The sequence below is a fragment of the Lepeophtheirus salmonis genome, chromosome 1, assembly GCF_016086655.4.
Source record: "Lepeophtheirus salmonis chromosome 1, UVic_Lsal_1.4, whole genome shotgun sequence".
Classification (NCBI taxonomy): Eukaryota; Metazoa; Arthropoda; class Copepoda; order Siphonostomatoida; family Caligidae; genus Lepeophtheirus; species Lepeophtheirus salmonis.
Window position 1 is genome coordinate 47,680,722 of NC_052131.2, and position 26,429 is coordinate 47,707,150.

The 26,429-nt window shown below is 30.0% G+C and overlaps 1 protein-coding gene and 3 pseudogenes across 1 annotated transcript in view; all 4 read right to left on the reverse strand.

The window, feature by feature from the left end:
* Window positions 1–862: 862 nt before the first annotated feature.
* On the reverse strand, window positions 863–1,936 carry LOC121131847 (phospholipid hydroperoxide glutathione peroxidase-like; annotated as a pseudogene).
* Window positions 1,937–8,420: 6,484 nt separating this feature from the next.
* Window positions 8,421–9,461, reverse strand: LOC121131848 (phospholipid hydroperoxide glutathione peroxidase-like; annotated as a pseudogene).
* Window positions 9,462–15,995: 6,534 nt separating this feature from the next.
* LOC121131849 (phospholipid hydroperoxide glutathione peroxidase-like) lies at window positions 15,996–17,051 on the reverse strand (annotated as a pseudogene).
* Window positions 17,052–23,406: 6,355 nt separating this feature from the next.
* The window catches only part of LOC121131851 (glycine receptor subunit alpha-4), a 185,715-nt gene continuing 182,692 nt past the window's right edge, over window positions 23,407–26,429 (reverse strand). The window contains exons 10-11 of the mRNA XM_040727239.2: window positions 26,020–26,184; window positions 23,407–24,097 (exon numbers count right to left, since the gene is read on the reverse strand). Of these exons, the coding sequence (XP_040583173.1) occupies window positions 23,870–24,097; window positions 26,020–26,184 (393 nt within the window). The 3' untranslated portion in view covers window positions 23,407–23,869. The remainder of the gene's footprint in view (window positions 24,098–26,019; window positions 26,185–26,429) is intronic.

Sequence of the window (26,429 nt, forward strand, 5' to 3'; positions counted from 1 at the left end):
AAGAAATGTTTGAGATTATAGTAATTTGAGACTTTTATTGTTCATAGACATTTTTTATCATTCAGACAATCGCCAAATTGAAGTACGATGAATAAAACTGATGTAAAATAAGTATTTTATGATTATAAAAGTGTTTTTATTGATTATGTATCCTCTTCTGAACTCAACATATTTCCATTTTTAGGCAGAAAAAGGATGATAAACGACATTCTTCTTGAGACCATTATAATGAATAAGTCATAGGCTATGATTATTTTGATTAAACTCCACGTCTCGCTTGTGTATTGCAACCTAAAGTTATGACATATTTAACTGAATTCCGATGTTAGAACAAGAAAAAATTATCTGGATCAATCTATTATTTCAATATTCTGTATTTATAATTTATTATTATTAATAGTTGTATGATTTTAATTGTTTAATTTTGTATATTTAACTTAAATGTTTAATGGTTTATTTTTTAGTATGTAGATTATATTTAATTAAAGCCTTCTTTTTTAAACTTTGAGCTTCAAATATATTTCAAATACTCTACTTTGTCGTTTCATTAGCTATTATTCTGAGAATAAGGTTCATAATGAATTACAATTTCATGGAGTGTGACTTTTTCAAATCTACTGTAACAGATAAAAAACGTCGTAGTCAATTATACGTAGTATATCTTCATTAAACATTTTGCTAATAAATACATTCGTTATACCCTCAAAAATCATAATAAAGCAGGCAGATGATAATCACATCAGTATTTTAAACAATGATACTATATGTCTTTTTTCCCCCTCCTCCTTGCACGCGTTTTTCTCTACAATATTATCAACTATAGTCATAGCATATCTTGTATTTATAATGATAAATAAAATCATTTGTAATTTATCATTTGATTTAATTCAAAGAAAACTGTATTTTATACAATGAACTAAATCTTCACTTGTGAAGAAACCTAGGAATACTTATTAAAAACACAACACTGAGTCGATACAGAATGAAAAAATCATAAGTGAATAAACATCAGATTGGCACCACTTTGAAACAAAGTAGAGGTGACATTCATCATAAGATCAAACTCGTCCATTTTTCTTTCATAATCGTCAGACATTATCCAATTTAAAAGTACTTCTTGATTTCTTCTTCAACAATCTGTAAGAAACAATGAAAATTTAGATTCTGATCGGATGAATGCATTTATAACTTTTTACCGGTATGGGGTCTTGAGCAGTAGAAAATCGGGCAACGGGAACACCGTCTTTATCGATTACAAACTTGGTGAAACTCCACTTGATGAAACTATAAGAAATAAGTAAGAAAAATATAATATATTATATAAATTGCAAACTGTGCCAAGGCCTTACTCTCCGAATGTACCGCCTTGTTTATCCTTCAAATACTTAAACAATGGATGTGCGTCTGGCCCATTCACATTAATTTTTGAAAACAAGTCAAACTGGACACCGTATTTAGCAGCATATTCCTTGATTTCTGCATTCGTTCCGGGTTCTTGATTACCGAATTGATTGCAAGGAAAGGCTAAAATGCGTAAACCCTCAGTTTCAGAGTATTTTTGAATAACTCTACCAACTGAGTGTAATTTACTTTAGCCTTGCCTCATTCGGAGGCAACATTGAGAATGATGCAGACATGACCCCTGTACTTTTCCATGGAAACTTCGTTCCCGTCGATGTCTAATGCTGTGAAGCCATAGATATTATCGGTTTTCTATGAAGAAAAATAATTAGAGATACTCTGAACTAAAATATGAATATATTTGAGAGACTTACAGTAAACTTTGTCGAAGTAATTGATCCCAAACTTGCCGTAGCAAGTAGGAATGAAATTAACAATTTCATTATAAATGGATGAGTTGCTTTACTCAACTGACGATTTGATTTTTTTTACGACTCAATATATATAATTATTTTTGTTAGTAAGGTTATCTTATCTAGATTTTGGATGTAGTCAAAGTTATCTCATTTTTTTTTTAATTGCAGGGGCATTCGAAGGATTTTATTCTTATTTGGGGAGAGGGGAGGCTTTTTTAAAAAAAATGTTAGATAATTTTTTTCTGGAAAAGGCTGTATTTGACGGAATGACCTATTTTAGAAAACATAATTCCATTTTTTTTATTAATATTTTATAAAAAGCATAAATAAATTTAAAAAAAAAAGAAGGTTGACGCAATTTTTATTTATTTCTGGGAGGCTACAGCCTCTACAGCCCATCAAAGTTGATAGAAGTACAAGGTTATGCGATATTTTGTGTACGACTGCTGTTTTACTTTTACCACGCTTTTTAATGTTGATGTCATAGAATATGAGTGGCTGCGTGTTTTGTCAAAATCTGCCTGTCTTGCCTAGCAGTTGGTACTATACATCAGATTGAAAATTCTAGCAAGCCCGATTACATGATGGTCTAACCTTGTATTTCTATAATCCTTTCAGCCCACCAGCTACCACTTAATCATATAATTATCGAAAGGAAGATCTCCCCTCACCACCTTTTAACTATCAATAGCTTTACCCGGTACTTGTAGGCCATTCATGTCCCACAAGTAAAACCATAACTAGAGATGGGATTTGTGTAAGAGGGCACGGCACGTAGAAGGCGAAGCGAGACATATGTTATTACTGAATTAAGAAAATAGTTGATCTACGCTGCCTCTTGGAGAAGAAAATGAATTACAGATATAGGAGGTGAACTTTCTACATTTCAAACGGCATTAGTGCAGGGAAAATATTATAATTATTTATTTTAATATACATATTTAAATCAGTTTACACTAAAGATAGGGGATAACTTTTCTTTTTAGAAAGACATTAAATTCTTCCAATAAATTTAAAACGATCCAAGACTGTTTTTAATCTTCGACATGCTGAGGATGCCAGGCTCTTATTTTTCTTTAAATCAAGCGATTGGTTTTAGGTTTTTATATGGAAACCCCTCACTGTTTGAGAATCTACTGTATATGAGTCTGCTTTTTAGTTATACCTATAGGGTACAAGGACTCAGTAAGAAATTATTGTTTTATTCTATGAGGCTGTAATGAACCTCTTGATGTTGATGTTATACTCAGGGGCCTTGTAGCCTTCTCAGTACTCATATATATATCTATTTCAAAATAAATTAATTATAGGAGTATATTTGTTAAAAAGAATATTTTTATACTGTTATATCAATAAGTGCTTGTGATCTACTTAATTAAGCTCTGCAGTAAGTAGATGTTTTTGTTTTTAAATTCTTTATTTACTCTTAAAATTTTTATAAGATAATGTAAGAGGAGTATTAATGAAATGAAAGTTTTAATCTTTTATTCATCAATAACCTCGTATATTTTCTTCAAGGAAAAAATATTAGGTTATTTAAAACTGTCCTACAAACAACAGAACTTATTTTCTAGTGGGTGACAAAATGTATAATAGTAACATCATCAGGGGCACCTGCAGGTATTTTTTTAAAAGGGGGATCGTTGGGATTTTTGGACAATTTTGGCTGTTTCAGAAGAATTTGATAGAATAGCAATTAAAAAAGCAATTGACTTTTTATCAAAAATTATTGCATTTATAATTTTTTTTATACAAGAAGATTTTTTTATATTGTGATAAGTATAAAAATCCCCAAAAGTGGGGGCACAGATCCCTTGTCCACTATGGTTCTGGCGTCGCTGACTCCCCAATAAAATCACTGTCTATAGCAGAGGTTCTCAGTAGTTTTTTTGTGTTACTCATAATTAAAAGAAGAGATCATCAGATGAAACATTGGCTTATATTTTAATTGGACTGTAAATAATCTAAACTTGATAAGAGGTAGAATATTTTGCTTTAAATATATTACAACTTTAATGAGTTTTATTTTTTGTTAATTCTGTGCTACTTTTTTAAAGTTCGCATCTGGACTGGTACAAATTTGAAATTATCTGATCTAAGTGCTCATTAGTAAGTTCAATACAATATTTATGTTTTACCATATTCATCATAGAAAAACAGTCTCGGATCATTTATAAATATAAAAGTAGGATAAAACCAGAGAACATAGAAGTCAGCCGTTGGATCAATTTTATAAGCGACTAAATTAGTGTGGAGGTAATTATGGTTGATGTAAAGTCGTGTGATGAAGAAAAGAGGATATTAATGATTACGTAACACAGATAGAGACAATTGGAGGTATTTGATTTACAATACTCTATATATTATCGGGTAGTACATATCAGGTGCTTGCCATTAAAACACAATTTAGGCTTATTCTTGCAACATAAAATGCATTTATTTTCAAATTATCAATATTATTAAATGATGTTGGGGTCAATATGAGTGCTGTACAAGGCCCATAGACAGCTTTTTCAGAATTTCTGGTTTATACTGTCTTCTCGGACGTTGCTGGATATATATAATCAAACGAAGCTAGCTCTAATTCAGGAACATTTCTAATTGTAAATAATATATTAGTGAAACCCAAAAGATTTATTTGGAAAATAATCTATGAAATACATTGTTAAGGAACAATCAGATTCTGAAATACAGAAAACTGCAGTGTCTTACACTTGTGGTAGTTTTAAATAATTTTCAACAACCTTTACAGTATTGCGTTATTCCTTCCGGCCCAAAAAAAGATGGTTTTAGAGTAGAAGGTAGATATTAGTAGAGCAATTGGTTGATTTATAATACGTGAATCTAATAAATATTGATTTGATACATGTTGAACGGGTATGATAAGGGTCTCATTTTATACATGATTTACTAGTATAGTGGTTCTTAGCCTATGGAGAATTCCCCACCGTTAGAGAATGGGTGAGTTGCCAAATGGGAAATGACTCTTCGGACAGAATAACTACTGCTTCAAAATTTCACCGATTTCAATTTCAACCAATTTTTGCAAATGTTCAACCATTTGAAGACGGTTTAAAAACAAAAACAACAAATATATGCAGCATTGTAAGTCGTGTTCAGGTAAAAGTGACAACAATTTCGGGCTATAAATGTCAACAGCGGCTCCCCATAAAATCACTCCTGACGCATCTCTCCTGGCTGTAACAGGTGGGTAACAGGATTTTAGGAAAAAATGGCAACGAAATAAATGCAAAGGAAAATATGGTAGCGGAAAAAATGGGAAAATAATAAAAAAAGGAAAAGTGCCTAAATGGAAAAAATGACAAGATTCTTTTAAACTTATTTAATATCTATCACCAATATAATATATAATAAAAGAAAAAGAAAAATAAACAAATGGTTGCAATGGAAGGAGTGTTAATCACTTAATTCTCCGTTATTAATTACAATATTATTAGACATGATGAAGAAGATTCCCCACCCAAGGAAGGAGTCGACTCTTCTCTTTTGATGCTTAGCTTGGTTTGGTTTTCTTCTTCGGATAAAGTTTCAATCTGCCATCATTCCCGTAGAAATTGATATTCAAGGCTCTCCTGTTGAGGATAAAGTACCTCGGATCCCTTCATTTGTACTAATTCTTAGAGAACATGGAAGTATTTCTGTTTTTAATTGATGAAGATCGATCTAAGTATATGAAAAACACTTCTAATTAAAAATGTGCCGCTTCATTTATCAATTCTTTGTGTGTATTATGTTTGCTATGTTTCAACATTAAAATAATAACTAATATATCATATTCATCCTGTGCTAATCCTAAGTAAACATATTTATTTTATCACAAATTGATAGATGTAAATTTTATGATTTTTTTCCCTTGGAATAAGATCTAAATTACTTGAAAGTTACGCATTTTTAAACATCCATAAGCCGAAAATAACGATTGAAATTACTAATTTGATTAAATATATTTTATTCATAAAACTAACTTTTTAAGGGCCTTTGAAAAAATATTATTGTATTTATGATCAAAAGAAGTGGACTGATACTCACCATAATCAAATAAAATAAAAAGATTGTATTTCTCTGTAATTGAAAGGTAACCCTTAGTTAAATAGACACAACAGTTTCACAAATGACAAACTTTTTAAATACAATATAGTTAATAGAAATATAAGGCACCTGAAATTTTTGAGGGCCTGAAACCTTCCCATGGAGTTGCCTCTAACTATACGTACCTAAATTTTTTTATTAAGTATTATTACTCAAACTATAATTTAAAAAGTGTCATTAAGTTTTTCAAAAATAGTTTTTTTTTTATATGTAAAATAATAGCAATTCAATTACTGCTTAACAAAATCATGCGGGACATCTTCTAACATAAATACTTTCCAGGATTTACTTCTTAAAATTTAATTTTCTATTCAAATATTTCATTGATTATTACCTTAAAAAATATAGATATATTGGAAGGAAATAGCAAAATAATAATGTAAGAACCCAGGTTAATAATTTTTATTAACCTCAGCAGGATAAGCGAATGTGAAACCATTAAACTAGCGACATCTTAGTGTGAATATGAAGAGGTAATTATAAATTACCTCTTCACATTTATCACAGATAGATTGTATTTTCAGAACTACACAACTAATTATGCTGTTATTATATAAAACAAAATTTTCTGTGATGAAATGAAAATGGCTCGGGCACAATACTGTCTAATATATTTTTAATCAAGTAATTATCATTTCACCCTTCGATCCTCTTTTTCTTTCTTAATTTTCTACTAAAAATTACGCCATATATATTGTATATCCTTCGCCAAAAATAACTCTAACTTTAACGGATAAAATGTTCGTTCTAAACTTTACTTTTGGTAATTTTTTGTAATCGTCTTGTGGAAAATGTTAAAGGTAATGTTTTTAGCAATTTCAGACTGAAAATAAACTCAACGCAAGTTTTTTAATCAAAATCATTTCTATTTCACTTAAAAAATGTTGTCTTGGTGGAAGAAATATTAATTGTAGCACTTGACTTCCCATAGATTCCCTGATACTGATAAAATAAAAATAGGATAATATTGTTCAAAGTCAATTTTGCCATTTGATTTTTAACCATAAAAGGGTCAATCACTTAACCTCATGTAGGAGGATTTGTACTTTTTATGGTTAAAAATCAAATGGCATAACCTTATTGTGTTTGCACAATAATACTCCATTTTTATTTCAATAGCATCAGAAAATCTATATAAAGTCAAATGCTACAATTAATATATCTTCAACCAAGACAACATTTTTGAACTGAAATAAAAATGTTGTTGATTAAAATCACTTGCGTAGAGTAATTGTTTAATTCGGAGAGTGATACAGCTATTACGTATATTATATACGAATTAAAAATGAGAATTAAGGTAATGAAGGAAGGCGATGATTAGCGAGTTAGTCTTAGTATGTATCTTCATAGAGGTTGAAGAAGGAACATTGCGAGTTAACAGGGGTAATGACGATAAATAAATCAAAAGGTCAAACATTTGAAAAAATTGCTTTATATTGACCAAAATCAGTATTTTGACATAGTAAATTATATTTTGCAAGAGTGTCAAAAGGGGGTGTAAGTTTGATTACACAAGGGAACAATTAGAAGGTCAAAATTTAATTTCAATCAATAAAAAAATGCCAAGAATAAAATTTATCTTTGAGCCCCAAATCCAAAACTGATCTAAGTATTTTCTGGGTCTTCAAGTTTAAGAAATGTTTGAGATTATAGTAATTTGAGACTTTTATTGTTCATAGACATTTTTTATCATTCAGACAATCGCCAAATTGAAGTACGATGAATAAAACTGATGTAAAATAAGTATTTTATGATTATAAAAGTGTTTTTATTGATTATGTATCCTCTTCTGAACTCAACATATTTCCATTTTTAGGCAGAAAAAGGATGATAAACGACATTCTCCTTGAGACCATTATAATGAATAAGTCATAGGCTATGATTATTTTGATTAAACTCCACGTCTCGCTTGTGTATTGCAACCTAAAGTTATGACATATTTAACTGAATTCCGATGTTAGAACAAGAAAAAATTATCTGGATCAATCTATTATTTCAATAATCTGTATTTATAATTTATTATTATTAATAGTTGTATGATTTTAATTGTTTAATTTTGTATATTTAACTTAAATGTTTAATGGTTTATTTTTTAGTATGTAGATTATATTTAATTAAAGCCTTCTTTTTTAAACTTTGAGCTTCAAATATATTTCAAATACTCTACTTTGTCGTTTCATTAGCTATTATTCTGAGAATAAGGTTCATAATGAATTACAATTTCATGGAGTGTGACTTTTTCAAATCTACTGTAACAGATAAAAAACGTTGTAGTCAATTATACGTAGTATATCTTCATTAAACATTTTGCTAATAAATACATTCGTTATACCCTCAAAAATCATAATAAAGCAGGCAGATGATAATCACATCAGTATTTTAAACAATGATACTATATGTCTTTTTCCCCCTCCTCCTTGCACGCGTTTTTCTCTACAATATTATCAACTATAGTCATAGCATATCTTGTATTTATAATGATAAATAAAATCATTTGTAATTTATCATTTGATTTAATTCAAAGAAAACTGTATTTTATACAATGAACTAAATCTTCACTTGTGAAGAAACCTAGGAATACTTATTAAAAACACAACACTGAGTCGATACAGAATGAAAAATCATAAGTGAATAAACATCAGATTGGCACCACTTTGAAACAAAGTAGAGGTGACATTCATCATAAGATCAAACTCGTCCATTTTTCTTTCATAATCGTCAGACATTATCCAATTTAAAAGTACTTCTTGATTTCTTCTTCAACAATCTGTAAGAAACAATGAAAATTTAGATTCTGATCGGATGAATGCATTTATAACTTTTTTACCGGTATGGGGTCTTGAGCAGTAGAAAATCGGGCAACGGGAACACCGTCTTTATCGATTACAAACTTGGTGAAACTCCACTTGATGAAACTATAAGAAATAAGTAAGAAAAATAAAATATATTATATAAATTGCAAACTGTGCCAAGGCCTTACTCTCCGAATGTACCGCCTTGTTTATCCTTCAAATACTTAAACAATGGATGTGCGTCTGGCCCATTCACATTAATTTTTGAAAACAAGTCAAACTGGACACCATATTTAGCAGCATATTCCTTGATTTCTGCATTCGTTCCGGGTTCTTGATTACCGAATTGATTGCAAGGAAAGGCTAAAATGCGTAAACCCTCAGTTTCAGAGTATTTTTGAATAACTCTACCAACTGAGTGTAATTTACTTTAGCCTTGCCTCATTCGGAGGCAACATTGAGAATGATGCAGACATGACCCCTGTACTTTTCCATGGAAACTTCGTTCCCGTCGATGTCTAATGCTGTGAAGCCATAGATATTATCGGTTTTCTATGAAGAAAAAATAATTAGAGATACTCTGAACTAAAATATGAATATATTTGAGAGACTTACAGTAAACTTTGTCGAAGTAATTGTTCCCAAACTTGCCGTAGCAAGTAGGAATGAAATTAACAATTTCATTATAAATGGATGAGTTGCTTTACTCAACTGACGATTTGATTTTTTTTACGACTCAATATATATAATTATTTTTGTTAGTAAGGTTATCTTATCTAGATTTTGGATGTAGTCAAAGTTATCTCATTTTTTTTTTTTAATTACAGGGGCGTTCGAAGGATTTTATTCTTATTTGGGGAGAGGGGAGGCTTTTTTTTAAAAAAAATGTTAGATAATTTTTTTCTGGAAAAGGCTGTATTTGACGGAATGACCTATTTTAGAAAACATAATTCAATTTTTTATGAATATTTTATAAAAAGCATAAATTAAAAAAAAAAGGTTGACGCAATTTTTATTTATTTCTGGGAGGCTACAGCCTCTACAGCCCATCAAAGTTGATAGAAGTACAAGGTTATGCGATATTTTGTGTACGACTGCTGTTTTACTTTTACCACGCTTTTTAATGTTGATGTCATAGAATATGAGTGGCTGCGTGTTTTGTCAAAATCTGCCTGTCTTGCCTAGCAGTTGGTACTATACATCAGATTGAAAATTCTAGCAAGCCCGATTACATGATGGTCTAACCTTGTATTTCTATAATCCTTTCAGCCCACCAGCTACCACTTAATCATATAATTATCGAAAGGAAGATCTCCCCTCACCACCTTTTAACTATCAATAGCTTTCAATTAATTAATTTTTTAAATGTAAGTGTTTACATTTGATTGGACCACCCGGTACTTGTAGGCCATTCATGTCCCACAAGTAAAACCATAACTAGAGATGGGATTTGTGTAAGAGGGCACGGCACGTAGAAGGCGAAGCGAGACATATGTTATTACTGAATTAAGAAAATAGTTGATCTACGCTGCCTCTTTGGAGAAGAAAATGAATTACAGATATAGGGAGGTGAACTTTCTACATTTCAAACGGCATTAGTGCAGGGAAAATATTATAATTATTTATTTTAATATACATATTTAAATCAGTTTACACTAAAGATAGGGGATAACTTTTCTTTTAGAAAGACATTAAATTCTTCCAATAAATTTAAAACGATCCAAGACTGTTTTTTAATCTTCGACATGCTGAGGATGCCAGGCTCTTATTTTTCTTTAAATCAAGCGATTGGTTTTAGGTTTTTATATGGAAACCCCTCACTGTTTGAGAATCTACTGTATATGAGTCTGCTTTTTAGTTATACCTATAGGGTACAAGGACTCAGTAAGAAATTATTGTTTTATTCTATGAGGCTGTAATGAACCTCTTGATGTTGATGTTATACTCAGGGGCCTTGTAGCCTTCTCAGTACTCATATATATATCTATTTCAAAATAAATTAATTATAGGAGTATATTTGTTAAAAAGAATATTTTTATACTGTTATATCAATAAGTGCTTGTGATCTACTTAATTAAGCTCTGCAGTAAGTAGATGTTTTTTGTTTTTAAATTCTTTATTTACTCTTAAAATTTTATAAGATAATGTAAGAGGAGTATTAATGAAATGAAAGTTTTAATCTTTTATTCATCAATAACCTCGTATATTTTCTTCAAGGAAAAAATATTAGGGTTATTTAAAACTGTCCCTACAAACAACAGAACTTATTTTCTAGTGGGTGACAAATGGTATAATAGTAACATCATCAGGGGCACCTGCAGGTATTTTTTTTAAAAGGGGGATCGTTGGGATTTTTGGACAATTTTGGCTGTTTTTTGATAGAATAGCAATTAAAAAAGCAATTGACTTTTTATCAAAAATTATTGCATTTATAATTTTTTATACAAGAAGATTTTTTTATATTGTGATAAGTATAAAAAATCCCCAAAAGTGGGGGCACAGATCCCTTGTCCACTATGGTTCTGGCGTCGCTGACTCCCCCAATAAAATCACTGTCTATAGCAGAGGTTCTCAGTAGTTTTTTTGTGTTACTCATAATTAAAAGAAGAGATCATCAGATGAAACATTGGCTTATATTTTAATTGGACTGTAAATAATCTAAACTTGATAAGAGGTAGAATATTTTGCTTTAAATATATTACAACTTTAATGAGTTTTATTTTTTTGTTAATTCTGTGCTACTTTTTTAAAGTTCGCATCTGGACTGGTACAAATTTGAAATTATCTGATCTAAGTGCTCGTAGTAAGTTCAATACAATATTTATGTTTTACCATATTCATCATAGAGAAAACAGTCTCGGATCATTTATAAATATAAAAGTAGGATAAAACCAGAGAACATAGAAGTCAGCCGTTGGATCAATTTTATAAGCGACTAAATTAGTGTGGAGGTAATTATGGTTGATGTAAAGTCGTGTGATGAAGAAAAGAGGATATTAATGATTATGTAACACAGATAGAGACAATTGGAGGTATTTAATTTACAATACTCTATATATTATCGGGTAGTACATATCAGGGGCTTGCCATTAAAAACACAATTTAGGCTTATTCTTGCAACATAAAATGCATTTATTTTCAAATTATCAATATTATTAAATGATGTTGGGGTCAATATGAGTGCTGTACAAGGCCCATAGACAGCTTTTTCAGAATTTCTGGTTTATACTGTCTTCTCGGACGTTGCTGGATATATATAATCAAACGAAGCTAGCTCTAATTTGGGAACATTTCTAATTGTAAATAATATATTAGTGAAACCCAAAAGATTTATTTGGAAAATAATCTATGAAATACATTGTTAAGGAACAATCAGATTCTGAAATAAAGAAAACTGCAGTGTCTTACACTTGTGGTAGTTTTAAATAATTTTCAACAACCTTTACAGTATTGCGTTATTCCTTCCGGCCCAAAAAAGATGGTTTTAGAGTAGAAGGTAGCTATTAGTAGAGCAATTGGTTGATTTATAATACGTGAATCTAATAAATATTGATTTGATACATGTTGAACGGGTATGATAAGGGTCTCATTTTATACATGATTTACTAGTATAGTGGTTCTTCGCCTATGGAGAATTCCCCACCGTTAGAGAATGGGTGAGTTGCCAAACGGGAAATGACTCTTCGGACAGAAGAACTACTGCTTCAAAATTTCACCGATTTCAATTTCAACCAATTTTTGCAAATGTTCAACCATTTGAAGACGGTTTAAAAACAAAAACAACAAATATATGCAGCATTGTAAGTCGTGTTCAGGTAAAAGTGACAACAATGTCGGGCTATAAATGTCAACAGCGGCTCCCCATAAAATCACTCCTTACGCATCTTTCCTGGCTGTAACAGGTGGGTAACAGGATTTTAGGAAAAAATGGCAACGAAATAAATGCAAAGGAAAATATGGTAGCGGAAAAATGGCAAAATAATAAAAAAAGGAAAAGTGTCTAAATGGAAAAAATGACAAGATTCTTTTAAACTGATATAATATCTATCACCAATATAATATATAATAAGAGAAAAGAAAAATAAACAAACACGACCGTGATTCCAATGGAAGGAGTGCTAATCACTTAATCCTCCGTTATTAATTACAATATTATTAGACATAATGAACAAGATTCCCCACCCAAGGAAGGAGTCGACTCTTCTCTTTTGAGGCTTAGCTTGGTTTGGTTTTCTTCTTCGGATAAAGTTTCAATCTGCCATCATTCCCGTAGAAATTGAAATTCAAGGCTCTCCTGTTGAGGATAAAGTACCTCGGATCCCTTCATTTGTACTAATTCTTAGAGAACATGGAAGTATTTCTGTTTTTAATTGATGAAGATCGATCTAAGTATATGAAAAACACTTCTAATTAAAAATGTGCCGCTTCATTTATCCAATTGTTTGTGTGTATTATGTTTGATATGTTCCAACATTAAAATAATAACTAATATATCATATTCATCCTGTGCTAATCCTAAGTAAACATATTTATTTTATCACAAATTGATAGATGTAAATTTTATGATTTTTTCCCTTGGAATAAGATCTAAATTACTTGAAAGTTACGCATTTTTTAAACATCCATAAGCCGAAAATAACGATTGAAATTACTAATTTGATTGAATATATTTTATTCATAAAACTAACTTTTTAAGGGCCTTTGAAAAAATATTATTGTATTTATGATCAAAAGAAGTGGACTGATACTCACCATAATCAAATAAAATAAAAAAGATTGTATGTCTCTGTAATTGAAAGGTAAACCTTAGTTAAATAGACACAACAGTTTCACAAATGACAAACTTTTAAAATACAATATAGTTAATAGAAATATAAGGCACCTGAAATTTTTGAGGGCCTGAAACCTTCCCATGGAGTTGCCTCTAACTATACGTACCTAAATTTTTTTATTAAGTATTATTACTCAAACTATAATTTAAAAAGTGTCATTAAGTTTTTCAAAAATAGTTTTTTTTTTTATATGTAAAATAATAGCAATTCAATTACTGCTTAACAAAATCATGCAGGACATCTTCTAACATAAATACTTTCCAGGATTTACTTCTTAAAATTTAATTTTCTATTCAAATATTTCATTGATTATTACCTTAAAAAAATATAGATATATTGGAAGGAAATAGCAAAATAATAATGTAAGAACCCAGGTTAATCATTTTTATTAACCTCAGCAGGATAAGCGAATGTGAAACCATTAAATTATAAATTACCTCTTCACATTTATCACAGATAGATTGTATTTTCAGAACTACACAACTAATTATGCTGTTATTATATAAAACAAAATTTTCTGTGATGAAATGAAAATGGCTCGGGCACAATACTGTCTAATATATTATTAATCAAGTAATTATCATTTAACCCTTCGATCCTCTTTTTCTTTCTTAATTTTCTACTAAAAATTACGCCATATATATTGTATATCCTTCGCCAAAAAATAACTCCTAACTTTAACGGATAAAATGTTCGTTCTAAACTTTACTTTTGGTAATTTTTTTGTAATCGTCTTGTGGAAAATGTTAAAGGTAATGTTTTTAGCAATTTCAGACTGAAAATAAACTCAACGCAAGTTTTTTTAATCAAAATCATTTCTATTTCACTTAAAAAATGTTGTCTTGGTGGAAGAAATATTAATTGTAGCACTTGACTTCCCATAGATTCCCTGATACTGATAAAATAAAAATGGGATAATATTGTTCAAAGTCAATTTTGCCATTTGATTTTTAACCATAAAAAGGGTCAATCACTTAACCTCATGTAGGAGGATTTGTACTTTTATGGTTAAAAATCAAATGGCATAACCTTATTGTGTTTGCACAATAATACTCCATTTTTATTTCAATAGCATCAGAAAATCTATATAAAGTCAAATGCTACAATTAATATATCTTCAACCAAGACAACATTTTTGAACTGAAATAAAAATGTTGTTGATTAAAATCACTTGCGTAGAGTAATTGTTTAATTCGGAGAGTGATACAGCTATTACGTATATTATATACGAATTAAAAATGAGAATTAAGGTAATGAAGGAAGGCGATGATTAGCGAGTTAGTCTTAGTATGTATCTTCATAGAGGTTGAAGAAGGAACATTGCGAGTTAACAGGGGTAATGACGATAAATAAATCAAAAGGTCAAACATTTGAAAAAATTGCTTTATATTGACCAAAATCAGTATTTTGACATAGTAAATTATATTTTGCAAGAGTGTCAAAGGGGGTGTAAGTTTGATTACACAAGGGAACAATTAAAGGTCAAAATTTAATTTCAATCAATAAAAAATGCCAAGAATAAAATTTATCTTTGAGCCCCAAATCCAAAACTGATCTAAGTATTTTCTGGGTCTTCAAGTTTAAGAAATGTTTGAGATTATAGTAATTTGAGACTTTTATTGTTCATAGACATTTTTTATCATTCAGACAATCGCCAAATTGAAGTACGATGAATAAAACTGATGTAAAATAAGTATTTTATGATTATAAAAGTGTTTTTATTGATTATGTATCCTCTTCTGAACTCAACATATTTCCATTTTTAGGCAGAAAAAGGATGATAAACGACATTCTTCTTGAGACCATTATAATGAATAAGTCATAGGCTATGATTATTTTGATTAAACTCCACGTCTCGCTTGTGTATTGCAACCTAAAGTTATGACATATTTAACTGAATTCCGATGTTAGAACAAGAAAAAATTATCTGGATCAATCTATTATTTCAATATTCTGTATTTATAATTTATTATTATTAATAGTTGTATGATTTTAATTGTTTAATTTTGTATATTTAACTTAAATGTTTAATGGTTTATTTTTTAGTATGTAGATTATATTTAATTAAAGCCTTCTTTTTTAAACTTTGAGCTTCAAATATATTTCAAATACTCTACTTTGTCGTTTCATTAGCTATTATTCTGAGAATAAGGTTCATAATGAATTACAATTTCATGGAGTGTGACTTTTTCAAATCTACTGTAACAGATAAAAAACGTCGTAGTCAATTATACGTAGTATATCTTCATTAAACATTTTGCTAATAAATACATTCGTTATACCCTCAAAAATCATAATAAAGCAGGCAGATGATAATCACATCAGTATTTTAAACAATGATACTATATGTCTTTTTTCCCCCTCCTCCTTGCACGCGTTTTTCTCTACAATATTATCAACTATAGTCATAGCATATCTTGTATTTATAATGATAAATAAAATCATTTGTAATTTATCATTTGATTTAATTCAAAGAAAACTGTATTTTATACAATGAACTAAATCTTCACTTGTGAAGAAACCTAGGAATACTTATTAAAAACACAACACTGAGTCGATACAGAATGAAAAATCATAAGTGAATAAACATCAGATTGGCACCACTTTGAAACAAAGTAGAGGTGACATTCATCATAAGATCAAACTCGTCCATTTTTCTTTCATAATCGTCAGACATTATCCAATTTAAAAGTACTTCTTGATTTCTTCTTCAACAATCTGTAAGAAACAATGAAAATTTAGATTCTGATCGGATGAATGCATTTATAACTTTTTACCGGTATGGGGTCTTGAGCAGTAGAAAATCGGGCAACGGGAATACCGTCTTTATCGATTACAAACTTGGTGAAACTCCACTTGATGAAACTATAAGAAATAAGTAAGAAAAATATAATATATTATATAAATTGCAAACTGTGCCAAGGCCTTACTCTCCGAATGTACCGCCTTGTTTATCCTTCAAATACTTAAACAATGGATGTGCGTCTGGCCCATTCACATTAATTTTTGAAAACAAGTCAAACTGGACACCGTATTTAGCAGCATATTCCTTGATTTCTGCATTCGTTCCGGGTTCTTGATTACCGAATTGATTGCAAGGAAAGGCTAAAATGCGTAAACCCTCAGTTTCAGAGTATTTTTTGAATAACTCTACCAACTGAGTGTAATTTACTTTAGCCTTGCCTCATTCGGAGGCAACATTGAGAATGATGCAGACATGACCCCTGTACTTTTCCATGGAAACTTCGTTCCCGTCGATGTCTAATGCTGTGAAGCCATAGATATTATCGGTTTTCTATGAAGAAAAAATAATTAGAGATACTCTGAACTAAAATATGAATATATTTGAGAGACTTACAGTAAACTTTGTCGAAGTAATTGATCCCAAACTTGCCGTAGCAAGTAGGAATGAAATTAACAATTTCATTATAAATGGATGAGTTGCTTTACTCAACTGACGATTTGATTTTTTTACGACTCAATATATATAATTATTTTTGTTAGTAAGGTTATCTTATCTAGATTTTGGATGTAGTCAAAGTTATCTCATTTTTTTTTAATTACAGGGGCGTTCGAAGGATTTTATTCTTATTTGGGGAGAGGGGAGGCTTTTTTTTTTTTTTTAAAAATGTTAGATAATTTTTTCTGGAAAAGGCTGTATTTGACGGAATGACCTATTTTAGAAAACATAATTCCATTTTTTTTATTAATATTTTATAAAAAGCATAAATAAATTTAAAAAAAAAAGAAGGTTGACGCAATTTTTATTTATTTCTGGGAGGCTACAGCCTCTACAGCCCATCAAAGTTGATAGAAGTACAAGGTTATGCGATATTTTGTGTACGACTGCTGTTTTACTTTTACCACGCTTTTTAATGTTGATGTCATAGAATATGAGTGGCTGCGTGTTTTGTCAAAATCTGCCTGTCTTGCCTAGCAGTTGGTACTATACATCAGATTGAAAATTCTAGCAAGCCCGATTACATAATGGTCTAACCTTGTATTTCTATAATCCTTTCAGCCCACCAGCTACCACTTAATCATATAATTATCGAAAGGAAGATCTCCCCTCACCACCTTTTAACTATCAATAGCTTTCCCAATCTTTATCAGAGAATATTCTCCTTACCTCTCTCACAGCGTTACCTCGTTAACACAAAAATACCCTATGTATTTTTGTGTCAGCTGTCGGTTCTCACCTCTAACTAAACTGGGAGCTGCTGGAGATTCAGTTCACAGAGGAGGAATGGAAATCCGATGGAATTATCTGTCCAATTAATAATCAAGAACAAATCAGTAATTGTGGCATCTTTATGACTTACACTCCATCATGTGTCCAACAAGTCCCTTGCCTGGCTTGAGAAGATCTGCTACCACCTTGTGACCAAGGATCATTAACCCCCTAGCAGCCTCGATCTTTATGTATGGTGTTACGTTCAGGCAAACGCTAATATACATCCCCACACAACTAACGCAAGTCTGGTTGACGCCATTAAAGAGCCAATTGCATTCATACCCAGGCACTCGTGGTCAACACTGAGGACAATTATATAGAATAAGCCTCAAGACACATGCCCTTCAATGAATTTGTTTGTTATTTGAAATTAAATTATTAAAAATGACGGATTTTATGTTTGTTTTTTCTCGTAAAAACGATTTTATTTTCAAACCTTGCGCACTCTACAGGGGCGTTCAAAAGATTATATATTCTTTTTGAAGTGGGGGCTTAAAATCCTATAGTTCTATTTAAATTTCTATAACAAAACGATAATTTTTTCTTAATCAAAATTCATTAATTAGGACGGTGATGGAGTCCCTCCAGCCCTCTACGAACGCCCCTGATATAGAACTAGAAGAACAATGTGGGCAGTTTAGATGATTTGACAACATTCTTTTGTAGTACGTTAAACAAGTAAAATTCATGTCAACAACTGATTAGAAAGAATTTATAAATATTAAAATAATATCTACTTCTATGTATATAATTTCTTATTCTTTTATTGTGTTTGCTTCTTTTATTCCGTTGACGTATTCCTCTTCAAGTTCTGTACATGATTTTTTAATATATATTATCTGCAATTTGGTGCCAAGGTATGTAGTTTGGAGGTGCAATTTAAATAATTTAAAAAAGGGTATTTCTTGCTCCCTAAATACACTTTTGAATTTGAATATACAAATAATTAATGTATATTAATGGAGCAATACAGTTTGTACAGTTGTATGTCTGTTTGTATGCATATTTGTATACGAAACGTCAAGTTATTTTGTACTTAATGAAGAATTTTTTACTTTATCACTCTAAACTTTAAAAAAAAAAAGAAGATTTATAAGTGTTCTATCTTGATGTGTCAGTCTTAATTTATGAAAATTTTGAATAATAAAACGTACACACTCATAAAATAAAGCACTACTAAGACTTTTATGGACTTCAACTCCTTGTAACCACTACGTCATCCTGGAAAATAATGATTCTTCACAATATAGATGAATTCTACTGTGAGATACTTAGGATTGAGTTATGAATACACCTAAGCCCTGATATTATAAGGTTAAACAATTAATACAAAATAAAAACATAGCTTAAATTAATAAAACCCATAAATGAAAACATAAGAAGGGTTATTACAACATCCATCATAATTGATTAATAAGACATTAATTTTAAGTCACTTAATTCATCATTTTGTGTTAATAAATAATTGCTTCTATATACAGTTTTGTCACATCAATAGTATATTTATTGAATAAGGATGCAGAGATAATAAATCCTAATGAAAGTGATATTTAAATAAGGTGACTCACTAACTTTTTTGAAATATGTACAACAAAATTCATATTTTGCAACATAGGGGTTTGAGATCTCTTATAATTGTATTATCACGAAATCCATGTAGTGAGGTAAGAGAACCTGTTCGAAAGAGATGAGATCCCTGAGTATCGAGGATATTCGAATATTATATACTCTAAACAGATATAAATTTAAAGGAACTATCAAATATGAGTGGATGCAAATCCATATATCCGGATGCTCTTCGAAAAATGTATATCCAAACCCTCGGCAATTTTCTTAGAAGTCATTGATTTAATGTATATATCACATTCTGACTCAAGTTTATCACCATATTCCATATTCACAAAAAGTGACTAGCTTTTTTATCCACTCTCAACCTCGACTGACAAAAGGGAAAGGGAAATTTTGAAAAAACAAACATATGCCAGCTTGTCTTCAGTGTTTTTCTTGTAGCCAGGTATTCTTTACTAATTAGATAATGATTATTAATTTTGAAATACATTAAATTGATAGTTAATCTTACCAATGACTGTGTCTGAAATTAAACGAATTCTAAGCGAAGGCCCATGACTTACAATAATTAATAAAAAAAATCCAAATCCTATATTGTACTTTTTTAAGGACATAATACGTAGAATCAGTTCCTTTCTATGTATTTTAATTCATACAAGAGGAACATATGAAAATTAATGGAAATAGATAAAAGGAAAATACTATAGAGAAAAAGAAACATAGAGGGATGATACTCTGAGCTAAAGCAAGATAAATTCTTTGATGTTGTGACATCAGAGGAGAGAAAACATTTAGTTGACCAAAACAATGGAAAGGTATTTCCATCTATAAGCTCCAAGAATTTTATAGTAAAAGTATATGTATATATGTAGTATATGGACAATAAATAGGCCTTTCAATCTATCCGTGACATTGTCTTTGATTCATCTCCCGAATAAAACCATATATTCACCCTAATTAAATATATTTCAAAATGTTATGCAGTCAAATAATTATATCATTACGAAAATCTGAGAGTTAAAGGATTCAAGGGACATAACAAAACAAAACAAAAATTGAGATAAATTAATATTGATTTTATAATTGAAATATAGTTTGAATAATCTACCATGTCCTTCATTATTATAATGAAAGGCTAAATAAAATAAAATTTAAATAGAAAAATTGGAATAAAATATCGATATACTTTATAAAATAATCTGTTTAAAAATACTTTATTAGCCTATTGCAGTGGTTCTTCAATGGGGTACGCGTACCCTTGGAGTACTTAGTGGTACTCCATGAGGTATTTGATATTTTGGAAGAACATTTTAAATGTAGTACACAACTCAAGTGTGTCTGTAGGGCGCTGGGATGAAACGACTATAGCCTCCCAACACCCCCTCCCACAAAAAAAAATAAAGAAATTTTAGTTTTTTCTAGAAAATTTATTATTTTTTTTTTTTTCAAAAAGTTTAATATTTGAAATATAATTTAATCTTCTGTGAATAAACATGGATTTTTCAATTTTTTTCCAAAAATTTAATTTTTTGTGAACAGCTGTGGATTATGAATTTTTTTCCAAAAAACATAATTTTTTTAGAATAGGTATGGATTTTTGATTTTTTCAAAAAATTCATTTTTTGTGAAAAGCTAAAAAAATTTTCCATAATTTTTTTGAAAATAGCTATGAATTTTTGATTTTTTTTCCAAAAAATTTAATATTTAATTAATTTTTTTGTTCAAAAAATTTCAAATTTTGCATTGTTTTTAAAGAAAAATTACAGAAGACCTAGTCCCTTACCCTTTCAAAATGTAATCCCGCGGACACCCCTGTCACTGAAGCACAAAATGTTTTGTGTTGGTACTTGGGTTAAATAAATATTTTACAAGTGGTACATCACTAAAAGAAGGTTGATAATCCCTGACCTATTGAATAATTTAAGTTTAATTCGGGAAATAAATTATTATTATCTCAATTGACATTTAAAGAAATAAAAACATTGGAAGCGCCCTCTATGTTCTATGCTATCCAACTAGAGCAATTCGAATATGTTGGTGAACTATTAAGGTTTTTTTTTTGATAGTATCAAACACTTCTTCACATCATCACTCTATGTGATATATGTATTTAATCTCTATAAAAAATACAAAACAACTTTTGTTTATTTAAAAAGTAAACATGGCTCAACTAATGATGTAGTTTGGATGTAAGAAGTTTCGCCACGCCTCTTATTCTAAGTGGTTTACATATTTATCATTGATATCACAACTAAAGTACCATTTACTATATTATAAAATTGGTACAAAAAATTGCATACTACTTTTAATTATTATTGCAAAACTAAAATCTTAAATCATACCAAAAAGTGAATTAAAGTTCATTTTTTCCATTCGATGGCGATAGCTTTTTATCTAAGTCACATGCATATTTCTAAAGGATGTATTAAAGGGAACATAATTTTTTGGAGTAAGACAACAAGTTCTTTGTTGAACACAATTTATTCAGTTGACAAAATATATTTTTATCATCGCTGGGGACCTTTTTAATTGTAACTGATTCGTTTACTGTATAACTAAACACAAATGAGTATATATGTACAGTACACAAAACCACAAAATGAATTAAAGGTAGATATTTTTTTAAAAAGAATGACTGATGCTGCATAAAAGTTGGGAAGTCTCTGGCTTTACACATAGATGGAGTTTTTATAATTCCCCTCATTTTTAGTTAGTATCAAACTTTAAAAGACAGCTGTCAAAATTGTATGATAACCTGTTCTTTAGTTTGTAAGAAATTATGCTAAGTGTGACGCTAATTTGTTATTTCCAAAAACAATGGATCTAAAACAATATGTTGCTTTTATTTGACACTGCTTATTGATGGGGAAAAATACCATTCAAGCTCAGAAATGGCTTGAAAAGTGTTAGGAGGACTCCGTTGCATAAAGCCAATAATAAAAAATTAAGTAATCATGATTAAAAAGAAACAAATAACTATTTTGAACGAATAAAGACGTGTTTTCTTTTTATGTCTGGACTTTTCGTGTTATATAATATTTAATAACTAATATTTAAATAATAATAACAATTTGGCAACAACAAAAAAAAACAATTATCAATTAGCTGGACAAAATCTATTTCAACAATTTTTTTATTTTTGTTATGAAAAAAAAAAAAAAATAACCCTTGATCTTTGTTTTTGACAATAATTTTACAAGGTACGTGGTGTTTGATTTAAAATAAAAATTGTAGAGTAGAAAATTCATAGAATTATGTGTAATCACAAGTTGTGCTTTATAGCCCTCCTGATGGTCCTAGGAGCCACAGTGAAGACGTTCATCGACTTTGTGAAATCCTCCTATATATTCTTCTCCAAACTTAACAAGAACTTCTTATCCCTCTTTAAATTATGCCCTCTACTTCCTGACATCTCGGAGATGTCTTGATCATTTTTTTCATCTTGGCCAACTTATTAACCAGGTTTCTAGAACACTTAACAATGTCAGTAATTTTCATTACATCAGTTCGAGCATATAAGAGATCTGAGATGTGCTGGCTTTTTGCTTATTGGTCGCTCATGATGATGAAATGACTAAATGATTAGTATAGTTTGTTTATGTAAAAAGAACGGTGGAAACAAAATATAAATAAATTATCACTAAACCTTTTCATAGTAATGTAATAGTGTAATAATGTATAGTAATAGTCTTCCATGGAGAAGGGGCGAAAGCTCATGAAAAGGGACTACATTGTCAGAGTGGCCGCTTGAAGGCTGTCATTGCGAGTAATTGAGCTAAAATTCATAAATAATATCTGTCATTGTGTGCTTAATAAATGTCTTAAATTAATCTATCACATCTGACTTAATTGATACTTAGGAGGAGCAAAAGTTTGCTAACATTGATTAGTGGTACATCCATTTCGCACGACCCGGTACATGTATTTCTTTCTCTTTAAATCCATCCCTTGATATTGTATCCGATGGTTCATTCCTTTTTTAGTCTTTTTTTATCGGTACAATCTTTTTATTATAAATGTGTAATAAGCTACATACAAAAGACTATCAAATGTTACTTAAATATAAAATTTATTTACATCATTGGCACATATACTGTTACAACACTCCATTGGTGACGGAAAAAGAAAATAAATAATTACATACATTCTCATTACAATAAAACATGTCAAAACGAATTAATTTATACTATTTGACAGAAAAATAAATAAATATATCAGATGAAAAGAATCAAACATATAAAACCTTATTTCTTTTTTGGTAAAACTACAAATTACAACGTAAATATACTATGAATTATTCTGTATTCATCCACCAAACATTCTTATGTATGTATATTTTGATTGAGGATTTACTTGAGGAAATGATAAAAGCTAAGTATGCAGTGCAATGGAACGAGTAAGTCCAAAGGTTACAAATTACAAAACCACATTCATTAATTTCTTAAAATTCCAAATCCCTAGAATATAGTCAGCATATTTTTGGCCTTTTATTTACATTTATACTTGAATCATTCTTCAGTAGTAGAGATAATAAGTCCAGTAAAATATATTAAAGATGAGAAAGTTAAGAGGGAAAAGGATCCGACAGGACTCGTCAATTTTAACTCCAATGCGTGCCGACGTATATCCTTTATCTGGTCGTCCATAAGAAATATTTTTTTCAAAGATAATGTTCCGATTGGAAGCTACTGTCGAAGGGGGATGAATGTTGGATGTTTGTTCGGATTGATTTTCACCGTTTGACTGAAAATAAATTAGATACAAAATATTTAAAGGTTGAGTTAATTTTAGATTGGTATAAAGTTCCGAAACTATTGCGTCCATTTTAGTATAATATGGATATATTTGAATTTAATAAATAAATGTTATAATTATTATAGTCTTATTTTTTGTTGGAATTGTCGAATCGTTTTTCAAGTACATTATTTAGATAAGAAAATTAATATGTGATAAAAGCCATTGTTAGATTACATGGGAAAATATATCCATTTATTATATATCTATTATAAAATATATCTCAAATCCACTTTCATTAAAAGATCATATTATTAAACAAAGGAATATATATTTGTTCTCAAAAGTATGTATAGATTGTTTCATTAAAAAAGAAAGATAAAAGACAAGAGAGAAACTAAAATGTCTCCCAAAGTATAAGCTCTATTTAAGACATCAATATGAAAGGTTATAGATAATGTTGGTTGATATTTTTCAAAGAAAATTGATAAAAATAGACTTTGTAATATTATACAGGGTTATTAATAAGTTTTAAAGGTTCCATAATGGGCGTGCAGTTTTTAAGCGCTTAATTTATCAATCTGCAGTCAGATTAGCTTAAACTCTATCCCAAATCAACCCTATGAAATAGAATAAGCCAACAAATCTCACATTACATTATTATATATATACATTATGGAAGGCAGTCGACGATTTTTACATTGAAGGAAAGACGCCATGGCAAATTCACCAGAGTCTAAGTGACTCGATAAGCCTTTGTCCCATATAATATAAAAACTGGAAGCTTCCCAAAACTGATAGCTGTAATGAAAGGCTCATAAGTGGCTGTCAAAGGTCTGTAAGAAACCGGGAGAACATCAAAATGATCCAATTTATTGGATGCAATCGATGTACAAAATGGCGTCAGATATTATAGTTTTATAACATTTTAACCTACGCTACGGTCAGTACTCCAAAGAGGATGAAAGAGGCAAAGGAAATAGCTGCCCTAGCAATTGTTGGAAATTTGTACGCAAATGCTCTGTATTGACTATAATAAAAGGGATATGGATCAAAGATTTAGCCTGTTGTCCTTCCTTGGCTAAAGGAACATTCCTCAGATAGTAAGAAAATCGTTTTCCAGGAAGATGTAGCTCCAGTTCATACTGGTCACAAATCTCAAGAAAGAAAGACTGAAAGAAAGAATTCAATTTAGAAAAAAAATAATATCGCTTCCTTAGAGCCAAGATCTCAACACTTTAATTATTTTGAATATGGCTATCTAACGTCAGAGGTTAATGTTAATTCCTATCAGAATCTGTTCTCCCTCCACAACTCTATCGAAGAAACGTGGTGGAACTTCCTGAAAAATACATACATAAAGCATGTAATTCTTTCCACTCTAGTTTATCGGATGTATCGGCTAACAACGGCAGTTATATCGTTTGAGTACCAATGTGCGGGACATACTGTGGAAGTTATAAAGACGAAGGTTGGTTTTTAGACTAATATAATAATGGAATAGTTCCAAGGTTTCAAAATAAACATTGCTCAGCAAAAGAGGGGTGGATCATCCACAAGAAACCCCCTCCTAAGGGTCAATTCCCGAGGATAATAAACTGTTGCTCCAACTATGAATAAGGGAAATTACCTATATGTAAATCATTGAAAAGGTAATTAATTTAATTGATAGACAAATTAAATAAAAGATTCAAATAAATAGCATATTTTCTTTGTTTTGGTACATTTCATGAATTCATTTTGATAAAAAACTCATTTCTAGTTTTTGATGTCTGAGGAAGAAATCATAATTTGTAAAGAGTGAGCATTCATTTTTCTACATAGTTAATTTCCATACTAATTTAAGAACACATTTTATTAAATATGAAGAAATGAAAGGAATTAAAAGTAAAAAAAAAAATTCAATCAATCAAAATATACACAGAACATACCTGTGGAAATTCATTTTTCTCCAGATTTTGTAGATCAAATCCATCAAATGCCGTACTCACAGAGTAATTTATCTTTGTTCGCCTCCATAAATAATTAATGATAGTAAATTCAATCAATGCTGCAAATATAAATGCTGTGCATGCACCCATCCAAACATCTATGGCCTGAAAGAAATGGAGTATTTAATATTTATCCTTATATATACATTATTCACAAAGTTGATAATAAAATAGTTTCCATTGAGTGAGCCCCCAAGAGCGTTTAAGAGTGATAAAATGAGTAAGCTCTTGGGAAATTGAATAGACTCCCAATAAAAGAAGAAGTCAGAAATAATGTAGGTACACTCCTATGACTACTAGAACGTTATTAAATTTACAGCTCCAGGAACCTAGATCGTGTAGCTAGTTAT